This window comes from Crocodylus porosus, unplaced genomic scaffold (genome assembly GCF_001723895.1).
Source record: "Crocodylus porosus isolate Cpor-Errol unplaced genomic scaffold, CroPor_comp1, whole genome shotgun sequence".
In the NCBI taxonomy this organism is placed as follows: domain Eukaryota; kingdom Metazoa; phylum Chordata; order Crocodylia; family Crocodylidae; genus Crocodylus; species Crocodylus porosus.
In genome coordinates this window covers 8,997,102-9,018,546 of record NW_017728951.1, presented here as the reverse complement: position 1 = coordinate 9,018,546, position 21,445 = coordinate 8,997,102, and the positions used below count along the sequence as shown (strand labels likewise).

Here is a 21,445-nt window from a genome sequence, read left to right as displayed (position 1 = left end):
GAAAGATACTTGTACCAGAAAGCTTGCAAAGAAGAATTTTTCCAACTCTTGGAGTTGGTCTAATAAAAGAGATCGCATCTCCCCGCAGGAGCCGGTCTGGCAGTGGCGGCAGCACTGCTAGTCCGGCAGTGCTGAGAGACGCACTTGCCTGCACGGCTCGCTGCCCCCGCCCGCTCCGTGCACGGGGGCCGAGGCCGAAGCCCCTCTTCGCCTGCACGGGCTCCGTGCCCCACCCTGCCGTTCCCCGCAGCCGGGTCTGGACTCATTCCGATGAGGCTAGCTGTGTTTTTGCTTCCGTCTCCGACGGAGCGACACAGCCCCGCAGCTCTGGCCGCCTAGGAAAGCTGCTCGTTGCTTTTGAAGCGGAGGATGCGGCGCCCCACACCTGCACCCCCCGGGGAAAACCGCGCATCCGCCCGTCGTGCAGCCAAACCGGCCGCGGGCAGACCGGGCCCCGCGGGAGGGCGGCCGCCCCGGCCGGACTACATGTCCCGGCGGCCCTCGCGGGGCAGCGGCTGCGGCGGGCGGCATGCACTGGCGCGGGCTCGGGCTGCGCGCCGGGGCCATGGCGGAGTGGGCGGCGCGGCTGGCGGGCGCGCGGGCCGTGGTGCTGGACATCAGCGGGGTGCTGTACGACAGCGGGGGGGAAGCCGGCGGGGTACCTATCCCCGGCTCCAGGGAAGCCGTGAGAAAGTAAGTGGCCGCAGCGGACGCTGCAAGCACCGCCCCCGGTGTCCCCGCCGCCGCCGCCCCCCGGCTCCTCCGCGCTGCACCCGCGCCGCGAGTGTGTGGGTGCGTGTGTGCGCCGCCCCGCGACCCCCGCTGCTGGGGCCTGGCCGCGGTCGTCTGGGGTCAAGGAGAAGGCGGGGCACACTTGCCCCGTGCGTGTGGGAGTGTGTCACAGTCCCTTAACTCACCTGCGTGTATATGTGACCCTGTGTGTGTATGTGACCATGTGTCCACTAACCCACCTGTGTGTGTATGTAAGTGTGTCCACTAACCCACCTGTGTGAGTGTATGTGTCCACTAACCCACCTGTGTGTGAGTGTGTGTGTGTTTCCATTAACCCACCTGTGTGTGTGTGTGTGTGTGTGTGTGTGTATGCGTGCCCACTAACTCACCTGTGTGTGTGTGTATGCGTGCCCACTAACTCACCTGTGTGTGTCTGCTCACTAACCCACCTGTGTGTGTGTATATGAGTGTGTGTCTGTCCACTGACTCACCTGTGTGTGTGTATGTGAGTGTATATGCGTGTCCACTAACTCACGTGTGTGTATGTGTGTGTGTCTGTTCACTAACTCACCCATGTGTGTATGTGAGCGTGTGTGTCTGTCCACTAACTCACCGGTGTGTGTATGTTTGTGTGTGTGTGTGTGAGACCCTGCTAACGGGGCTACAGCTCGGTGGATGAAGGGCCGCAGTTGTAGCTACAGCTAAGTGACAGCTCAGGCCGAAGGCTGCTGTGCACTTGTACGGCTTATGGGCTTAGGCCATAGGCAGGTCACTCGCCTCAGATCCACTGTGAGCCACAGGCAACACCCTGGCACATGCTTTGTGTATCCAGTTAACGTGTTTCATGCTCTTGCTTGTCATGGTCCGGTTGGAGTGTTGTTATAGCTGTGATGGTCTGGGAAATGTATGAGAGGCAAGGATTGTATCTGATATCTGTTACTGAGCCAATGGTATAGGTGGGAGAGTGGTCAGACAGGCTTTCTGTCACATGCCCATCCTCTGGCCTGGCCTATTTTCAGGTGGAGTAAAACAAAGTGCAGGAGACAGCAACAACGTGCCAGTTCACCTTGTGCCTATCATGTGTTGTATGTTTATCACAGGGGGGGTCAAACATATGTGACAGCTTGTCCAGCAATTCTCCTAGCTGTACACTTGGTCCAATGAAAGATGTCATAAAAATGTTTGCCTCTTTTGCATATTAGGTGTACACAGTATTTTGAGGGCCATAAACTATTGCCTATTCCCCCACCAACAAGTCTTGGACGGGGGACATCATTCCACACTGCTCCTCCTGGACACCTATCCTGCCTCCACAGCCCCATGCATTCTGCCCCGACTCTCTTTACCCCCCCCCAGACAATCACAGTGCGTGCCTGTGAGGAAGACTGATCTGTGTACTGAACATTTTTAGCAGTTTATTCTGAAAGGAGTGGTTGTGCTAACAGCTTTTCACACAGGAGGTGCCAAAGGGCAGAAACCTGTCTGTGGTGACTAGGGCATTTGTGTCCTGATTTTTATTGCTGCTGAACACCTGCTGTTTACAAGGACTTCAGTGTTAGCTCTGAAAAGCAGGCCACTGATTAAAATTTGGCATCTGATTCCACCAACAAGTTAGATGATGTGTAGCATAGCCTAGCAGATAGAGCACTGGACTGGGATGCAAAAGATCTGCATTCTCTACCCAGCTCTGGCACTGGATTGCTTGGTGTCCTGGGCAAGTCATTTCATTTATCTATGTGTCAGTTTCTCCATCTGTGCAATGGGTATAGTGATGCCTACCACTTACAAAAAAAAAGAAAAAGACTTTCCAGCCTTCAGATATGTAGTCTCAAAAGTTGACTAAGATAGGAAAACAAGTGTGAAACTTTTGGTTTACTTTTTCATTGTATTTATTTATATATATTTCAGCCAGGAGAGTTTGTTGAGTTTGCAGCTGTCCTGTTTTAGGACTCATGGGGAAAAATAATTCAAGAGGAGATTAGACCCAGGTTAGCCTCCTAGTCACTATAATCACCACAGATATGGGAAGTAACACAGTTGTACAAAACAATGGACAGTGCTATATTTAGTGTAACATGAGAGAACAATGTGAAATCTAGTGCGTTCAGTACTAGTCATTTGAAAAAACCTCAGTCAGTTATCAGGTATTGTTCTAAATTGATGAATGTACTTTATATTAATTCATGTTTTGCTGAAAATGCACCCTGTCTTCAATTTAACTGGAGGCCAAAGCCAAGCATGAGAAATTTTAGCCTAACTGATTAAAGATTGGCAAAGCTATAAGTAATCGAAAACAGTGTTATAATGGGAAGGCTTGACAGCCTTAATTGGCCTTGCTATTAGTGTCTTTTGCTATTAACTATGTAAATCAATACAGAATTTTTTTTATGAACATACTATAGATTTCTTTCATACGTACATACTGATTTAATTAGTGTCTGGGTTCTCATGTATCCTAACAGAAGCTCAGACATGACATTCAGAGATTTTATTTGCAATTGATTTTGTAACTGATGGAAGATGCCAGGTTGGCAGGCCTAAAAACTAGTGTTGTTCACTTCTCCAAGGAACAGGCAGTACCAGTATTAATTTCCTCATGCAGTCCTGCTTCCAGGTCTAAGGTCTGTGACTACCACAGTTAGGTCAGTCTCCATTCTTCTAGAGTCCTTGCCTCTTAGTTGAGACCACTGACAAAGAGCGCAGAGCATGATAATAATTTTGTGATGTGAACAAAACCATTGCCAGAGATTCACGGGACATTTTACAAGAGGCTGCTGGAGGGTTGTCATCATATTGGTATGATGGTATAATGATGTCATTACGGTCCCTGCAAGGAAATTCAGGCTTTAAGCTGTCACACTAGAACTAGAACTATTTATTTCTCATGAGCACTAGGTGGGAGACAGCTTGCAGGTTCATCTGCATTTAGAAAAGGCTTCAGGTCTGAGGGGGAAGAGGGTACTCTGTTGAGTTGGGTGCCATCTCTCTGCACCCCTTGCAGCTAGCATCATGCTCTTCCTAAGCCAAACCCCAGCAGAGTAGGTTTAGTTTGAGCAACTGTGCTGCTGTGCCCTAACCTGGATTTATTTTACTGGCTAAGGGAAGATTGGGCCAATTGATTTCTGTTGGTTGAAGTGAATGGAGCCCTTTATCTTTAAGGAGCTTCTGAACATTAATCCAATGCACTCAAAGTCATAAATTCTAAAGAGTGAGTTCTGGGCAGAAGAGAAAATTCAACCATTCTCTAATTTGTCACATTTGGCTTGATCTTGATGGCCAAATTCTTGTGCTGAATTAGTGATGTAATTGAATGGGGTAAAAGTCACTTGAAAATCTGACCCTTAATTTTATTTTAAGACCTGATCCTTTGCCTGCAGCGGGCTTTGGGTCAGGCTCTTGATGTGATTTTTTTTTTTAAATAAAAATTAATTAGCATATGATACTTTTTGACTGGAAGGTCTAAAAAGGTATTAAAAACTATGTCTCATAAGAACTGATAGAACTTTTTTGATATATGGGGTATGTCTTCGTGCTTTCATAAGGAGACCAAACTGTTTAGAGCATTAAGCACAGTTACGGCTCATTGGTTTCTACTGTTATACTTGGATGGATAGATGATATTATTAAGTGTTGACAATATGCTTGACAAACAAAAGCCGCTTGCTTTTCTGAAGCATATACCTTCCTAGGCCTTTGCAAACACTTCTGCACATGGTTTGCTTCATACATGTGCATATCTCCACTGAGGAGAAATTACTGGGGGAAGAATACTGAGTACAGTGGGACAAGGGATATGCATAAATGTTTGCAAGGTGGGGCTATGAAAGATGAGCAATAATGCCCTGGGAAGCTCAGAAGAGAGGGTTCCTGGGGGGGCGGGGAGGGGTTGTAGTTATTTTTCTAATCAATACATGTAGCCATCAAGTGAAGCAAGGCCTCTCTGCTGTAGATATAGGTCAATCTTATGAAATCCTGGACTCTAACAGACTTTATGGTGATATTCGTCTTCAGGATTGGGATCAGAACTGTGCATAAGAAGTGTTAAGTTCCTGTCTGCTCCAGTGTATTGCATGCAAGTGGAACTGGAAGCCCTTTTGACTTCTCTGGAGCTCCTTATGGGCTCAGATGTCCATTTGCATGGAATATTTGGCAGGAGGTAGGCTTAAAAGAGAGCAGCAGATATCAGGACCCAGGAAACTGTTGTAATAGTTTAATTTAATGAAATTAGAAAGGCCATGGAAAAAGTTGTCCTTACATAGTTTTTAAGCACGGTCACCTCTAGATTCTCCATGTGACCTTGTAGGGTTTAGTATTTCATTCCTAGTTATTCTTCCTGTAATAGTGTTGGTATGACTTACCCATCCTTGCCCAGCTGGTTTGCAGGGTCTTGGTTTGAGAGAGATGGCAGGGAAGAAAGGATTAAAACCAGGGGGAAGGCTGTGGTCAGACTGAAACATGGTGGGTTCTTATACGTCATGATCTCGTCTCATTCAGGTATCTTCATAGTAGTATTTCCTCATTGATGCATTTAATGTCTCAGTCAACCATTCTATGAAGGAGAGGTTGCTAATCCCCATCCTCAGGATAACAACTTTTTGCCACTGTCCCTGGAGTGGAAATCCATCATTCGTTGCTGATGGATTGGCTGGGTTGTATTCCTTAGCCAGGCCTATTAGAGGATGTATTGCTGAAATGCCCTGGGTAAAGAGAAGCCTCTGCATAGTTTGTTCCAATAAGCATAAAACACATGGCATGCATGAGGTGAATTGGCAAGCTGTTGCTGTATCTTGTGTTTGCTCTTCTTCAGTCTCCCTAGGCCTCAGCACAAAATTATTACCATTAACATCTCCTATTTTGGGGTGTGCTGGAGAGGTAGTGAGTTTGTAGGAAGGAGGTGAAGGAGAGAGTAACAATTTGGGAAACAAGTTGTGCCTTACGTGGGACAGTGGTGCACACTGGTTGACATTGCTGGTGAAATGGCTTGCCTAAGAGATGTCAGAAGGTTTTTCATCTTCCTTTGAAGCAGGGGATCTTGGTCACTGTTGAATTTGCTAAATCAGAGTTCTGGAAAATACTTTCTATTGGGAAATTTTCTTCTGTAGTTCCCTGGGGGGAAAAGCAGGCTATAGTGAGTTGCTATAACTTGTTTAACAAGGAGTTCAAAGCCTTAGACTGATTTGTTTTCATCATTGCCTAAAAATGCCTTTCATATGGAGAGAAAAGTTGGTCTTGTGATTGATGGCATGAAACTGAGACTCAAGGGAGCTGGGTTCATTTCCTGGCTCTGCCACAGACTGCCCGTTTGTCATGGTGCAAATCAGTTCATCTTTCTGTCCCTTGTTTTCCCATCAGGAAAATCACCCCTGCCTATGTCTGCTTAGACTGTAAGTGCTTCAGGGAACCGTCTCTTACTTTGCATTTCTACGCTGCTTAGCACAATGGAGCCTGACCTCAGTTCTAGCCCCTAGGCACTGCACATTAAACACAAATAATATTAATCCTATAATGGCTGTCTGAAAGCTGATCACTTCTTGTAAAACTAAAGAAATTATATAGTAATATCTGCCCCCAAATCCTCTGAAGTCTTCAGGCTTTTGTTTTTCTTTCTTGTAGGTTTTTAAACTTTATTTTTTAGTCAGGTTACAGACTGTTGTTTAATTATTTTGTCGCTGCATTTACTGAAACGGTCCACACATAGGCAATTTAAATTGTAATTTAACTTACAGTAATGTCAGAACTGTGTGTTTGAAACCACAGTAAAACTCTGGCCTTGGGCAAAATATTAAGTTGAAATGCTGGGAATCCCTAAGCCCTTGTTTCTCATTAGAAATCTCTACATTTCAGCTGTTAAAGCTTGTTTGACCTAAGGGAGGCTTGTTTTGAACCCTTCACAGTAAGTTTTGAGATGCTAACTAACTCTGGACCCTTGGATGCTTTGTTGAAGTACCGTAGTCAAATTAATTTGGGTAGGATTTGAAACTGGGACACCGTGGGTGCAATTCACCCAGCAGTGTAAGGACTGCAGAGCTGCCCCAACAGAACTGCAGCAGGGCCTAAGTACACCAAAGGACCCTGCTTCCCTGTGCTTCCTGCAGCAGCTGGGTTGCATCAGCAACAACATCAGTTGGGGAAAAAGGTGTGCTGTAGGGGGGCCAGGATGTCCTGGATCTAGCAGCCACTACTTCCTGAGTAGGAAGTCGACAGGCTGGGGACTGCTCCCTGGTCCTGTTTGTGTGCTGGGACGTGGCTTCTGCATAGCTCCACATCCATGTTTGTCTTTATATGTGCATTGGAAGGAGGTAGAATTTCACTCTTCACAATCTGGCCCATTTGGTCTCCCACCATGGGCTTAAGGCATACTGGGACAAATATAAAACAAGCTGCTGTCTTGAGAGCTACACAGTTCATTTACAGAATAGTGCTGCTCTGCACTGGGAGCTTCAGTGGAGCGATTTCTCCCAGAGCTATCAAGGTTGTCAGGCCTCAAGCAGGCTTAATGCATCTTCGAGCTCTGGGATGCCTGGGCGCTGGCTTGTGCTGTTTAAGGTTACACTCAGCACTAAGGCAGTGTTGCTGTTTGGCACTGGGTTTGGGAGCATGGTTGTGTCCTCTTTGGAGACAAGTGCCAGCCTGACTGTTAGGCACATTTTGTTGCACTCCGATGTGTCAAGATCGTACCTTTCCCCCGAGATAACTAACTGCGCCCTTCTTCTCCCCCTCCACTAATACACAAGGTCTACTAAGCCCCCATTGTATGAAAAGATCAGTACAGTAATGGGGTTTACTGGTGAGCTCATCTGTTCCCTCTCCAAATGAGAGCACTGAAGACTTTAACAATAATACTGAGCATCTACTGAGGTCTTATTACTGGCCAAACACTCATGACCCCTCGCTATAACAAAAGGATGATATTGATCTGGGTTTTTGTGCCTCTTTGGCCAGATGGTCCTTGTTGATTTCCTAGCACTCTTGGCCATTTTATACCAAGGAGGAACACACAGATGACAGCTGCAGCCATGGCACTTTGCACAGCAGGAATAGGTGCCAGAAAGTGCCAGAGAAAAACATTGTTCATAGCCATAAAAATGCTTAATAATGATCACCTCACTTGAGAAAGTCAAGTGGCCTTATTTATCTGCTTATTAGACTGGTAATTGTTTTAGCTCATACCATTTAGAATCCTTATTGACTCATCATTTCATTGTCAACTGGTCTTTAATATTTGTGTCTGGATCAGAGCATAGGTCAGTTAGTAGCTTTGTGCAGGTGGATTAAAAGTAAAAGATGACATTTTAAAATTAATCATTTTTTATCAGAAAGTCAAATGCAAGTAAATAGAAGCACTGTAAATAATACAGATTCATACAATGTTTATTTGGGCTGATATACATCTAAATAAATCTCTTGGGGAACAGGAATTTTTTCCCTTCCAAATAGCTCATAAATATCTTTAGTGGTATCGACATATCATAAAAATGATGCATTCTTGAACAAAGTAAGAGTTGACCAGTGGTCTTCAGTTACTAGGTCAAACTATCTTTAGCACACCTTTATGGCACTAAATGTCCTATGTAACATATGCTAAGCTGGGACAAAATACATTAGCAAAAGTTCTCTTTGCAATCAATTTGAGATAGAGGAGCTGTTTTTCCTTTCATAAAACCATTGTTATAATATTTCTCTTGTGCTCACACCAATATCTGTTCTCAGTTATTTGTAGGATCATAGGAAAGTAGGGCTGGAAGGGGCCTCACTAGATTACCCAGTCCTGCCTCTTTGCTCAAGGCAGGATCATCCCTGACTAAACCATCCATACAAGTGTTTGTCCAACCTGGTCTTGAAAATTTCCAAGGATGGAGATTCCACAGTTTCTCGAGGTAGCCTGTTCCAGTGCTTGACCACACTCATTGTCAGAAAATTCCTCCTAATCTCTAACCTATATTTTTCTCTGCTGCTGCTCAACTCCATTGCTCTTAATCTTGTCTGCTACTGCCACAGAGAAAAGCCCATCTCCATCTTCTCCGTAATTGCCTTTCAGGTATTTGAAGTCTGTTATCAAATCCCAACTCAGTCTTCTCTTCTCCAGACTAAATAATTATAGCTCTTTCAGCCTTTTCTCATAAGTCTTGCTTTCCAGGTCCCTAATCATTTGTGTTGCGCTGTGCTAGACTTTTCAATCTGTCCATATCCTTCTTGAAGTAGGAAGCCTGAAACTGGACATAGTACTTCAGATTAGGTCTCACTGGTGCTGAATAGTGAAAGAATCACTTCTTTTGATTTGCAGGTGACACTCCTGTTAATACAGCCCCTCATACTGTGGCCTTTTTTGAGCAAGAGCCCACTGTTGCTTTATATTCAACTTATGGTAACCCCAAGGTCCTTCTCTGCAGTACTGCAACCTAGCCAGTCATCCTCCAGTCTGTATTTCAAACAGTAGTTGATCAAACAGTGATACTACTTCTCATTTATACAGAAGTATTTGAGAACAGATTTTGGGCCATTATATATTTATATATTAGCTGTCATTTTCACAGTGTCTTAATCAAGAGTGGATTTATGTAGGAGCATCAGAATGAATCCTTGTAGAAGTTTGAGGAATTTCAGCATCCACCAATCAACACCAAATTCACTGTAACATCAGTCTGCATCATAGAGCATCTGATGCACCTGTCTCTCAAAGTTCATGCTGCTGGAATACCTAAAGATTTAGTAGGTATTGAAAGGAAATTGCCAAATCAGAAGCTGCAAATAAAAGCAAAGTGAAGGTTTGTTTTGCAGGGTTTGTGAAGTTGTACTCTCAGCTACCCTGATATAAGTCTGGAATACCTCCTGTGTCTTTGCTGGCTTACACCATCTTTACTCTGGTGTACAGGAACACTGATATCCTCTTCTGTTCAAAAAGACCCAGCTGATAATTAATTTACTTTTCTTTTTAAGGTTGAGCTGTCTTAGGGTAATTGTTTTTAGTATGTCCAACAAAATCCCTACTGCAAATAGAGGTATTAGCCTCAAAGAGAGAAGTGCCAGAAATGCTAGTAAGTCCTTGAGGGACTATTGCTATGGATTTTTCTGGGGAAAGCGCTTGCAATGCTACAGGAGAGGTGGTAGCGTAACATCCAAGATTAGATGGTGCTGATAGAATTTGTCCCATTACTTGCCTTGCAGAACATCCTTTTATACACATGGTTTTAAATAGAGTTAAACTGTGACTGTTTGTTTTGTTAGTCATTTGAGCTAAGCGGCATACGTTTGTAGTTAAAAAATCCTTATAGCTGGGCTGAATAATACATATGAATTGACTCCTCCCCAAGTAGAAGAACTAACTTGCAGAGGCCCTAGTGTCATGTTTTAAAGGAACCTGAAAGTGATTTAAATAGCTCTATCAGGGCCAGCCTTAACAGCTCCTCTGCTCTGTGCCATTATTGTCCTGATTGATTTACACAGCATCAACATGAGGTGAGCTATTCACTTTTCATGTTGTGAGCAGTGAAGAGCTGGCCTGTTACAAGACAGAAGGTGGTTAAACATCCATAAAACATGCACAGTCTGAGATCTGTTATTTGCATTTACAGCTGTATGCTGATAGCATGCCTATTAGCATATACATATGAAAAGCACGCAGTGGTTGGACATTTACAACATCCTGTTGTTTGGCCAGTATAGTGCATCTGTTAGCACAACTTTCAACCGGCTTCTTTAAAGGAACAACGGAAATCTTAGGCACACCGAGGCTGTGGAGCAGCTGGACACTCGTGTTAAAATAAAATACCTGCAGAGCCTTACAAGGCTAAAATTGTGGGAGGAACAAGTAGAATTGGAATCATAAAACAATTCAGCAGGGGAGGCAGAGAGTGAGGTCATGTAGATCAGTTGTAGGTTTACAACGAGCCATCTGAAAGGGTATGGACCGAGAAGGAGAGATTGACTGCACATTGTAAGCTACCCTTTTGCTTAATTCTCTCAACTCAATCTGCTGCAGATGGTCAGTTCAAGAGTATGCTACATCTGAAATGCTTTCTAATCACCAGGGCCTTTGCCCCCTATAAAGAGACTTCTGCTCAAGTGTACTTTACAAATAATCATGAATTGAGACTACCGAGCTTAGCTCTCAATTTGCCCTTTTTTAGCTATAGATTTCCAAACGCTTTACAAAGGAAGGCAAGTAGCATGTCTTCCTCTTTAGAAAGGAACACTGAGGCTCATGGAAGGATCAAGTTAACTTGCCCTTGGTCAAAGAGGAGGTTGGTGGCAGCATCAGAAAAGAGATTCAGGGGCTCAGATCCTCACCTGGTAAAGTGATTACAGCTGCACCGGAATCACAGCATCTATGACATTTTACACCAGCTATTGCTATCTTAGCTTGCTGCATCCATTGCCCTGTCTGCTGGGCCATTTTCTCTCATTAAGTGAGTTAGTACTCTGTATTATTATTACTCTAAATGCTCTCCTTGCCAGAGAGAGCATATGGCTTAAGAACATGACTGTATGGATACATTGCATGAAGGAAACACTCATATCTCTTCCTTGTAGTTTAAGTGCAGCTCATAGAAAGGAATTGTAGAATCCCGGGGTTGGAAGGGACCTCAAGGATCATCTAGTTCAGTGGTTCTCAACCTTTTTTGTACTAGGGCCCATTTGTAAACATCAGTGGCCAGTCCTGACCCAGTAAATAGCTTAGGTAGAAAAAAGGCCCCTGGCCCTGCTAGTACCCCTCACTCCCCACCTACAGCCCACTCCTTCCAGTCCTGCTGGCGCCACTCGTTTCCAACCCGCTGCGCCATGCTCCAGGTGGCAAAATTCATTGCTGCTGCTGCCAATACTGGAACCGCTGCACCTGCAACATGAGGAGTAATGAGGGGGGACACACCACACTGCTCTTACCTCCTGCCGTCAGCTGCTTGGGCACAGGGCTGCGGCTGTACCCGGCCACCATGGCCCAGCTGCCACTGCCACTCCTCTCCACCCATGTTGTCTGTCACCCCATGTCTCCTCCAGGATAGAGCCATGGCCTGAGGGGAGCAGCAGCAGCAGCTGCGCTGTGGTGGCAGGGTAGAGCCACAGCCTGAGCAGCTGGCACTAGGATGAGGTGAGGGCAGCACGGCTCCTCCACCCTCTCCCCACCCCTGTCCATTACTCCTTATGGTGCTGCTGGCACAGGGGTCCCGGTGACAACAGGAACGGGTCTTGCTGCCTTGCTCTGCCTTCCCACACTGGGTCCTGTCCACTAGAAGGGGCTCCTGTCTGTGCCAGTCTGGCCAGACTGCAGCTCTGTGCCTGCTGTGGGTGCACAAATGAGGGGGGCATGTGCCCTAAAGCTTCACCTGTGCCCCCCTGCCCTCCTGACTCGTTGTCTATACCCTCAGCCCCATAAACGTACTTGTGGGCAGCTGTGGGAGCTGCTCTCCACGCTACCTGGCTGCCACGTGTATATGTGCACGTGGCGCCACTGCCTGATCACCCTTCTCCTACTCCTGCCAGTTGCAAGCAGCCGCCTGCAGGCTGCAACTCTGCCAGGCTTCCGGGGAAAATTGTAGTTTCCTACATTTTTCTCCTTTAAAGGACAATCCATTTTTAAAATTTGTACACAATCTTTTCATATATTCTTGCTGCCCACTTTTGGGTTGCTACCCATGGGTTAAGAAACTGATTCTGTAGCTGACATTTAGCATCATGGAGTTATGTGCTATCCACATGGCTAGCATGGAGCATTGTACAAATATCAGTTAATCCATACAGTGTCCCACTGAGATAAGTATTGGGTTTGCCATGTTACAGATGTGGTCTGTGAGGCATAGCTCAGTTTACAACTAAAAGTGCTTTTTTATTTTTCATTAACAAACTCATTTTGGGATCTGAGAATCACACTGGGTTCTTTTTACCCAAAGAAAGGTGGTCTGCCTTTCACCTCTCACAGTATCACAAGTAGTACCATATGTATAGGCCTCTTCCTGGCCCTCAGGAACACCTCTGCATTGGCTTCGTTAGTGTAACACAAGAAGAGAGTAAGAGTCCTGTTCAGTCCTCCTAAACTATGTTGGCTCTCCAGGGCTTATTAGGATGAAGGATACTACATTTTGCAGGTGGGATTCTGCATTTTTGCAAAACAGGATCTGCTTAGTCAGGTGGTACCATTTTTGGTCAGGTGTTTTTCAGAGTGAAACTACACTTTAGTGATAGGGAGGATCATGCAATCATTACTGGAAAATGCTACTGTACTTCTAAAGTGGGAGTGAAAGGAGAGCAGATGAGGATAAATAAATCCATGGGGCAACCTTTCTTTCTGGAAATGTAGTTAATTATTTACCAACAGATGCTCTTTGTATACAAGTGTACAATAACAGTTTGACAGTAGAAAAGATTTATTGGGTTTGATTGGCTTTTTGTATATGATAATTAGCTGCTTCAAAGACAAACGGTTAACTATCTGTCAGTATGAAATGAAGGCCATTGTAATATGATTATCTGATTATATTACCCATAAAATTGTTCTCATTAAATCAGCTCCATATAGTAGTCCCTGCAAATAAATTTATGACCAAAGCTGTTTGTACTAATTAGTCATAATGGCTGAACCCCAAAAGTTCAGATGTTCCTTTGGGATAAAAACCCTAAGCTGCTTGATTCTGCAAAACCCAACCTTTTCATGAGATTTTGTCTGTCCTGCTCATACTCAGCCTTTCAAGTATGTAAGAAAAGTCCTTCTTTAATTTTTGACACTTCAAATCCTTGCTAAAGCCCATAAATATGAAGGATAATGCAAAGGACAATAATATGCATATTAAATATAATATATATATACATTTTCCAAGCCTTCAGAAAGGACTAAAACTCTGTTCTGCTCCTGCCAAAGTCAAAAGCATAACTGTGAATAGGATTGGGCCCTAAAGTCAGTTTTCAATCAATTCTTATTATGCCCAGTTATTTAATTCTAATTGATTTTTTGCAACACAGTAGTTATCTTTCAAGTGATTACTGCATGGAACATATACTGGGTCTTCTCACTGTAGTGCACATCAATTCAGAAGGCTAGCAAAAGACATTAAATTAATAGTTCAGAGTGAAATGACCATTCTTTTTTAAAGCATTTAAAAGGTACGGGGAGGGGAGCAAAGCATGCCAAAATGTTCACTAATATGCATTTATGATAGCATAGAAGAACTGAGACACTGTTCATTTATTAAGGAATATTATTCCAGCTTCATTGATGGTTACTCTTGGACAGTATTCCTCAGGTAGACTTAGATGCATTTTCAAAATATGCCAAATCAAGAAGTGAAATATTCTGGTTCATTTTCTTGTACTCCAGTAACTATCTAGTCTTTAATACTTTTATCTACAATTTTAGGATAATATTCTAGCTTAATGTCTTCATAACTATAATTCTACAATTATATTTGTTGTTCTCACTATATGTTTCACATGTTTATTGATAAAAATGATAATGAGACAAAGTATATAAATATGTTCACATATTTTCACAAACATGGCCATGTGTTTGAATAATACATAGCATATTGCTGAGCTGTAATCTAAAGATCAACAAGCCATTAGAGGACTAATTGAGGAACCCTAAATCAGTCCCTTACAATCTGGTGAATATGTGGTAAAACCTGGGCTACTAGTTTTATGCTTTGAGCTTACATGATAGAATAAGCTGGAGTAATTAAATAAATTGTTTGTATTAACATAATGGACCAAGGAGATTTCTCTTATGTTTTGCTTCATATTTCATTTCTGTACGTTTTTTCATTGGAAAAATAAATCATTCACATTATTCTAAGAATAATTAATGACAGGTTTTGCTATAGTAATTGTTCATGCCAGTGTACCCAGATTTACAGTAGTGGATCAGACAGTTTGCTTAGCAGTTTTGGTCTCAGGTTGTGCCAGTGCATCAGAGAAAGGCAGCCCTCTCAATCCTGCTCTTCCTTCCAAACAAGCTCTATAATTCACTTAGAGCATTGTAAAACACTGTACCTAGGATGAAAATATTCTTTTTCCGAGTGCTGTGATACCATTGCAGTGTTTTGAAGCATGAGAAGAGATTATATTTGTGTGTTATTGCAGTTACACCCAGGTGACAATATGCATGCACTTACTCTTCCAACTTTTTGCTTGGCAGAAAGCACAGTTCACCGTGGTCTACACTGAAACCTTTTGCCGCTATAAGACATTTCATTTAGGGGTGTTACTTCAGCAAAAGCCCTAGTGCAGATCATTATACTGGTAAAAAAATTGCTTTTGCAGGTATAATTTATTTCACTCGGGGATGCAGCATATGCTGTGCTGGCAAAACCACTGTTTTGTTGGCATAAACTGTGTCTTGACTAGTGATTCGCAAGATCTTTGCAAGGGTGCCACAGTACCTGGCTTCTGCATCCCACAGACAAGTGGTGCCCACAGCTGCTCCCTCCCCTGGCAGCACCTGCATTACCCGCAGCATGCTCTACCACATGCAGGCAGGCAGGTAGGCGGATGGGGGGTTGCAGTTTTCAGCTGGGATCGTCTCCCATGCTCCTGGGACCAGAGGGTGGGGCCATGAATGCACATGGCTCCATTCACCAGCATGTGAGTCACTGGATGAGAAGCTATAACAGGAGGTGCCACACTTGCCCCCTCAGGTACTAGGGGCAGGGAGAGGGAACATGGTGAAAAAAGCAGGCTGCGGTGGGTTGAAGTGCTTCCCCTAGTGCCCTCACCTGGCATTAACTAGATTGTAGCTATTGGCTCTCATCCTGGGTGCCACCAACTTCCAAAAAGTTATCAAGGGGTGCCTTAAGGCTAAAAAGGTTGAGAACCACTGGTCTAGACTCAGAGCACTTTCTGGGATAGCCGTTCTGGTGAAGCCTTTCCAGTGTAGACAAAGCCTTAGTCCCACAGGCTTCTTGGACTAGTTTGTTTTTATTCTCTTGTGATTTAAGATAGCTGCAGTGAGCCGCTATCTGCTCTGATTCAACAGCCACTTAAGTACATTCTTAAATTTAAGAAGCATGTAAGTAGCTCCAGGCCATCGGTTTGACAGTTCATGTGGTTACAGTTAAACAGATGCTTAAGTGCTTTGCTGAATCAAGGCTTCAATTACATAGCTCGTCCCCTCACTGGCAAGCTGTGACTTGGGAAAGGCAAGCTTTCCTCAAGGGTATAAAGAGGGTGTGGGGGCCTCATTCATAATTGGATTAGAGGCACTGGATCCAGAGAGAATTGAAGTCAATGAGAGACTTCCATTGACTTCCCCCAGCTTTAGATGAAGCCGTAAATATGCTGCTGTGACTTGGCTATGCTGTTTTTGTATATCCATTCTCTTACTCAGAGCCAAAAATACTTTATTTTGCCCTGGCCTGATGATCTTCCTCTGTCCTTACAAATATACCCAAAGTGCCTGAGTCTTGCTGTCAAGTCTCCTCCCTCTCTGAGGCTATTTTTGTGCTTTGATCTCTTCCTAATTTCATTCACCCATGTCCTGTCATTGCTCTTAGGTACAGCTGCTCTCATTAAAAATCTCATTCTCCAGTGGCCCAGGTTTCTGCTCCATATAACAAGGCTGGCCTCGCACGTTCTTGTATATCGCCATTTTGACTCCACTCATCCTTACACTTTGGTGTATGAATCTGGTCTCCTCTTTGACTGTCTTGCTTGCCCGGTTTCATTTCCCATCCCCTTTGGCTCCTGTTCCTATGTAAAGAAATTGATCGGTTGAATGGAATCCAAGATGGATCACACAAAAAGAGAAAAGAAGTAGGAAGGCATTGTTTCTAAACAGGAGTGAGCAGAGAGGAACAGGTACCGAGGAGGAAGGGCACAAGAAAGGAGAAGCGTTTGTCATTATAGGTGACCCCTAGCAGCCTTAGGGGAGGGCAAACCAGGTGACTGCCCGAGGCACCACACTTTAGGGGCCCCCAAAATTTTGCAACAAAATTTTTGGGAGGTAAAGTTTTTGCAAGGAAGTGACTGTATTTGCATTTTAACACTCAGCTATTTATCTAATTCCCCCAAAGAATATTAAAAAGATCCACGATACACAGATCATCAAAATTAAGCCTCTAAGGGGCCCCAAGTGACTCTCTTGCCTAGGGCTGCAGCAACCCTAAGGCCACTACTGAGGTGACTAAGTGTGAAATAGCAAGGAGTGATGTTATAAAGTTACTGGGCTGCTAAAACACTATTTGGAGACAGTTCAAGAGCAGATCAAATGCTGATAGGTTTAGGCCAAATTTCTAAAACATATCAAGATTTGTGTTTAGGCATTTAAATAAGTTTGATTTTTAGATGTATATAGAAATACAAATAAATGGCAATACTGGAGCAGGAACTAAGTCCATATAGTCCAGTATCCTCCCTGGTCAGTACAACAAGATGCCTCAACAGGATGGTGGAGAGACTCAAGTTGAGGCACGTGTGGGATAACCTTTCCCATATAGGGTCTCTTCCTTATTTCTGATCATTTAGATTGGCTAGCACATAAGAATTGTTAGTGCCAGTAATTATAACTCTGGGATGTTCTTGATGTTCAACTAAATATTCAGTCCATTCATGTATACAGTCCTGCAGTCTGAAACTAGAGTGCAGGCAATCCTTTTACATTTGTTGTACATTAGACACTGTCCTGTCACAACTGAACAGTAAATTAGCTGCTTCCTCCTAACACTGAATTGGGAGATTTTTTGTTAGATTAAAGACCATGGTAATCACTCTACATCTGTAACTTGGCTTTGCTGTAGTCTTTCCAGATCAAACTTCGACAGCTTTCCTTTCTGGCTTTTTGCTACATAGTTGAAGAAGCAGTAAACGTGGACACATGTGTATACCCTCTCGTAACCATCACTTCTGCCTTTTTCAGGCTCATCTTCATTTTGTTCTGTTCTTCTTTTTGCTTCTCTTCTTCAAACTTTTCCTCTATCATTTCTGTATTGCCTGCATATATTTGCTTATAGAGTCTTTCAGCTGCCACATGCCTTTCCCTAATCCATCGTCTTTATAGACGGGGAGTGTAGCAATGAACTTTGGAGTCTCAGCTTTGCTTCTCATTGATATCAGTTTGCTGCTGGCTGTTTAATTCCTTCTTCTGAAGAAACTAAACTGCCTATCTATGAACTGTCTTTATCCTTCTCCCCAGAATGGGTTTCCAGGTCAAGGCAATAATGATCATTCTGTATTTTGAGTGCTTTCTCTACTCCTATGTTGAGGAACTCCACTGAGGCCACCCACGGGAAACAGCACACTCATACTGAAGATGGATCAAGCATGAACCAGTGAGGTCCTCCAGGGGCATTGCCAGCCTAGGTGATGTTAGCCTGTTCATAGACTGGTGAGGAGCGCGGTATCATCTGGTATTCAGCAATGGCTTAATTACCTGGTGGCCCTGATGCATTTCTCCACCCTGGGCACTCAGTATTCTGCAGTACAACCCAAATGTTCTCACTGTTTGTATAGTCGAACAAGGTTCTTGTGTGCATTTAGTTGGTGCAGTGTCCTTATTAATTTTAATGCTATGTTTCTGTGCTGGCCTAAAAACCACAAGATGCATTTGGGTTTGTTATATACAAGAAAGATGTAATAAGCTGTTCCGCCTTTCTCCAGCCCTTTTTATTCGTGTATCACTATGCTGTCCTTAGAACCCAAGCAAGATTTTTATTAACATGGTCCATGTTACTCACATGATCCATGTTGATTTTTGATAAGTCTGAGACCTTTTCATAGTGGCTTATCTGAGGTGAATAACTTGGAACCTGTTCCCTGGAAACGTCTGCAAACATGTCTTGTAGTACTATAAGCTTCCTATGAACTCGATGGAGTTTGACAGGGATGTGTTAATTCTACCATCATATTCATTATATTCGAGGGGGAGGGAGTATTCTGTGTCTAATATGTATTTGAATAATTAGCTGACAGATAAAGTGCCAGCATATGGCACCTAAAAATACATGTTATGCTTCCTGGGCTTTTAAGGACTGATGAAACTTGTCACGTGCACCACAGATGACTCTCTTCTGCAGTTCTCCGCAGCTTCCATTCTCCAGATAAAAGGCAACACCTTCACATACTTGTCATCTTCTATAAGCTAGAAACAGGAAAGTTTTTGCTTTTTAGCTTCATTTTGCATAATGAGAATAATACTATGTTGCTGTATGGCATTGTGAAAATGGGACAGTATATACTAACATTGTGATAACTTGTTTGGGCATTTTCCATTTTGCAGCCATTGGGGAAGAAGGAAATGGTACTTGACTGGAGAAGAAACATTAGATCCTACAGAGGGAAATAGCCGAGGTCTTATTCACATACAGACTGGAATAGTTCATACTATACACTTGAAGTGCAGCATGGTCGTTTAGGTTGCACACATTTCTTCCAGGGTTTGGTCACAAGTAACTCTTTTAATGTTCATTTTTCTTCCCGTCTTTGGGCAGTCGTTAGGTTATTGACCTGTAACGGCCACTCTTTGTCAGTCATAAACTTATTATACAAGGATTAAACATTCAGTAGTAAAAGTGCTTTTCAGCACGTGTTTTATGTGGCCAGCTGTGGAAATCTGGTGTGATCCAAATCTCTCCAAGGTGTGCCAAACTTTCTCTTGGGAGAATAAGTGAGTTTGGATGGTTAACTTTCCATCGGTTCATTTTCTGTTTGGATTCTTTTGCCATCCTATCCACCCTTGAAGAATGATGCCAACTGTGGCTTTCAGGCTCTGTGGGTGAATGAAATAGTTTCTGTTGTGAGGGATTCATTGAATATGGGAAGTTCAGTTTCATGCCATATCCTTGGCTCATGAGCTTGTCTTTTTTTTATCCTGCCTTTTGCAGGAAAGTGAGTTGAGAGCTTTGAGTCCAAGTCCCTTGGCTATGGGTTTTTTTCCCTGCTGGTGTCATAACCTCTGTGTTGTCTAAAAGTGCATTTTTGTATTTTATATGCCCAAAGGCTAACCCAAAAAGGTTGGCAAGGGCAGGTGGTTAAGTCTGCACAAGGTCAGTCAGGATGTCTAATAATTGTCCTAACACTTTACCTGTTATGGAACAATAATGAGAGTTTTTTCATTATTTTCGGGTGAGTGAACCTGGCAGATGCTGACAGCCAGCAGATGTGTAAAGTTCGAGGTGATTTGTAAGGGACTGGCTCATCTGACGCACAGTAATTGCATTGTGGGACATTGTCACTCAGAGTCTTGTCCTGTTCTGTCAGAATGAGGTAAAGGTCAGTTCAAAGAACTAGTATAGCATAAGGGACAGCTCTCCCCTGAAATTAAAAAACTGATTTTCATATGTCCTGGATATGCACATGCACAATATGTGCAAAGTCAAACATGCGCCCCAATTTAGGATTTATGGATTGATTGGGTGACTGATGAATTTGCGCAGTTTGAAGCAGCTTTAAAAATAATTTGTACTCCAAATGTTTAAGGAAAATGTCAGATGACCCCACCTGGTTTGTTTTCTTCGTTCTTTAAAACTAATTTACCACTTTATAGGTTTTTTGACATAGAGATTTCTTTTGTGAGTTGTTATTTTATTTAGTAATGCACAATGAAATTAAAACCTGCTTCACCAACATACTTCCTTCCACATAAATATAATAATTATTTGCACGATTAAATATGTAGCGTAGAACTGTGAAATTTGTATATAGTTTTGAGTAGTCCTATCGGCTTTGTACAGACCCTTCCAGTGAGCTTTGGAAGGCACCTGGGTATCTAGTTTTGCTCTAGAAAGAGTTTGAGTTTGCAGCCATTTGTGTTCTGAAAGAAGAGCATCTGGATCGTCTCTGTTAAAACTTCACTTGACATTTGGAGGCAAAACTCGAGTTCTGCAGTTTCCACTCACGGATGATCAAAACCGGAACTGGTCAAATGGGAAAGTATGATTTGTGTCACGTGACAAGGAAATTCCCCACACTCAAAGCCCATGTCAGAAAAGCAGTCTGAAGGTATCCACAGAAAGTGTCAAAAATGTCCAAGCTGTTCATGGTACGACGTAGTTAAAGACTTGCTGCTTGTTTGTGTGCACAGCTTGAACGCACGTTAGTTGTGAGGTCCAGCATCTTTAAAGTTTAAATCAAACCATTGTCATAGTTATGATGTATGTGACATACTTGTAGCCTTTGATTGGACTTTTCTGCATGCCACTGTAGCGCCAATAATTATAATTCAGCTATAAATGTTGCAAAAACGTGCTGTAGTATGTTCCATTTTATTAATGGAAGGTTTAATACCTTTATTCCAAGGTAAATTCTTGAATGGGTTGTTCTGTAAATAGTATGGTTGAATTTGTGGAAATGTTATTGTACATCAAATTAATCTCTACTTTTATCCTACTTCCTCTTGCCCCTGAGGTCCCACAAACTTGCTGGCACTAAAGATCACTGTAACTTGCCTTAGGGCAGGTTCTTAGAACATTTGATTGCTGATTGCTGAACTAACGCAGTACCACGCAGGTTCTCATTTCTCTTTGCCTGCCAAGGGGCAGTGACTTCAAATGTAGTATTCATTCACTTTGCATGGCATCTTGGGTTCAACAAATACAGACCTTCAGCAACTCCACAGGTGACTGATTTCCTTGTCCCCTGAAAACCCAAAAGAAGTTTCACTATTGACTTCAGTGGGATCCCTTGAGTGAATCATAGAAGCAGGGTCAGAAGGGACCTTGTAGATCTTCAAGTCCAACCCCTTGCCTGGGCAGGAGAAAAACTGGGCTCAAATGAGTCCAGCCAGGTAGGCATCAAG

At 43.3% G+C, this 21,445-nt stretch overlaps 1 protein-coding gene across 1 annotated transcript in view; it reads left to right on the top strand.

The window, feature by feature from the left end:
• The first annotated feature begins 550 nt into the window (after positions 1-550).
• LHPP (phospholysine phosphohistidine inorganic pyrophosphate phosphatase) overlaps positions 551-21,445 on the top strand; it is a 161,197-nt gene continuing 140,302 nt past the window's right edge. The window contains exon 1 of the mRNA XM_019556158.1: positions 551-693. Coding sequence (XP_019411703.1) covers positions 566-693 — 128 coding nt within the window. The 5' untranslated portion in view covers positions 551-565. The remainder of the gene's footprint in view (positions 694-21,445) is intronic.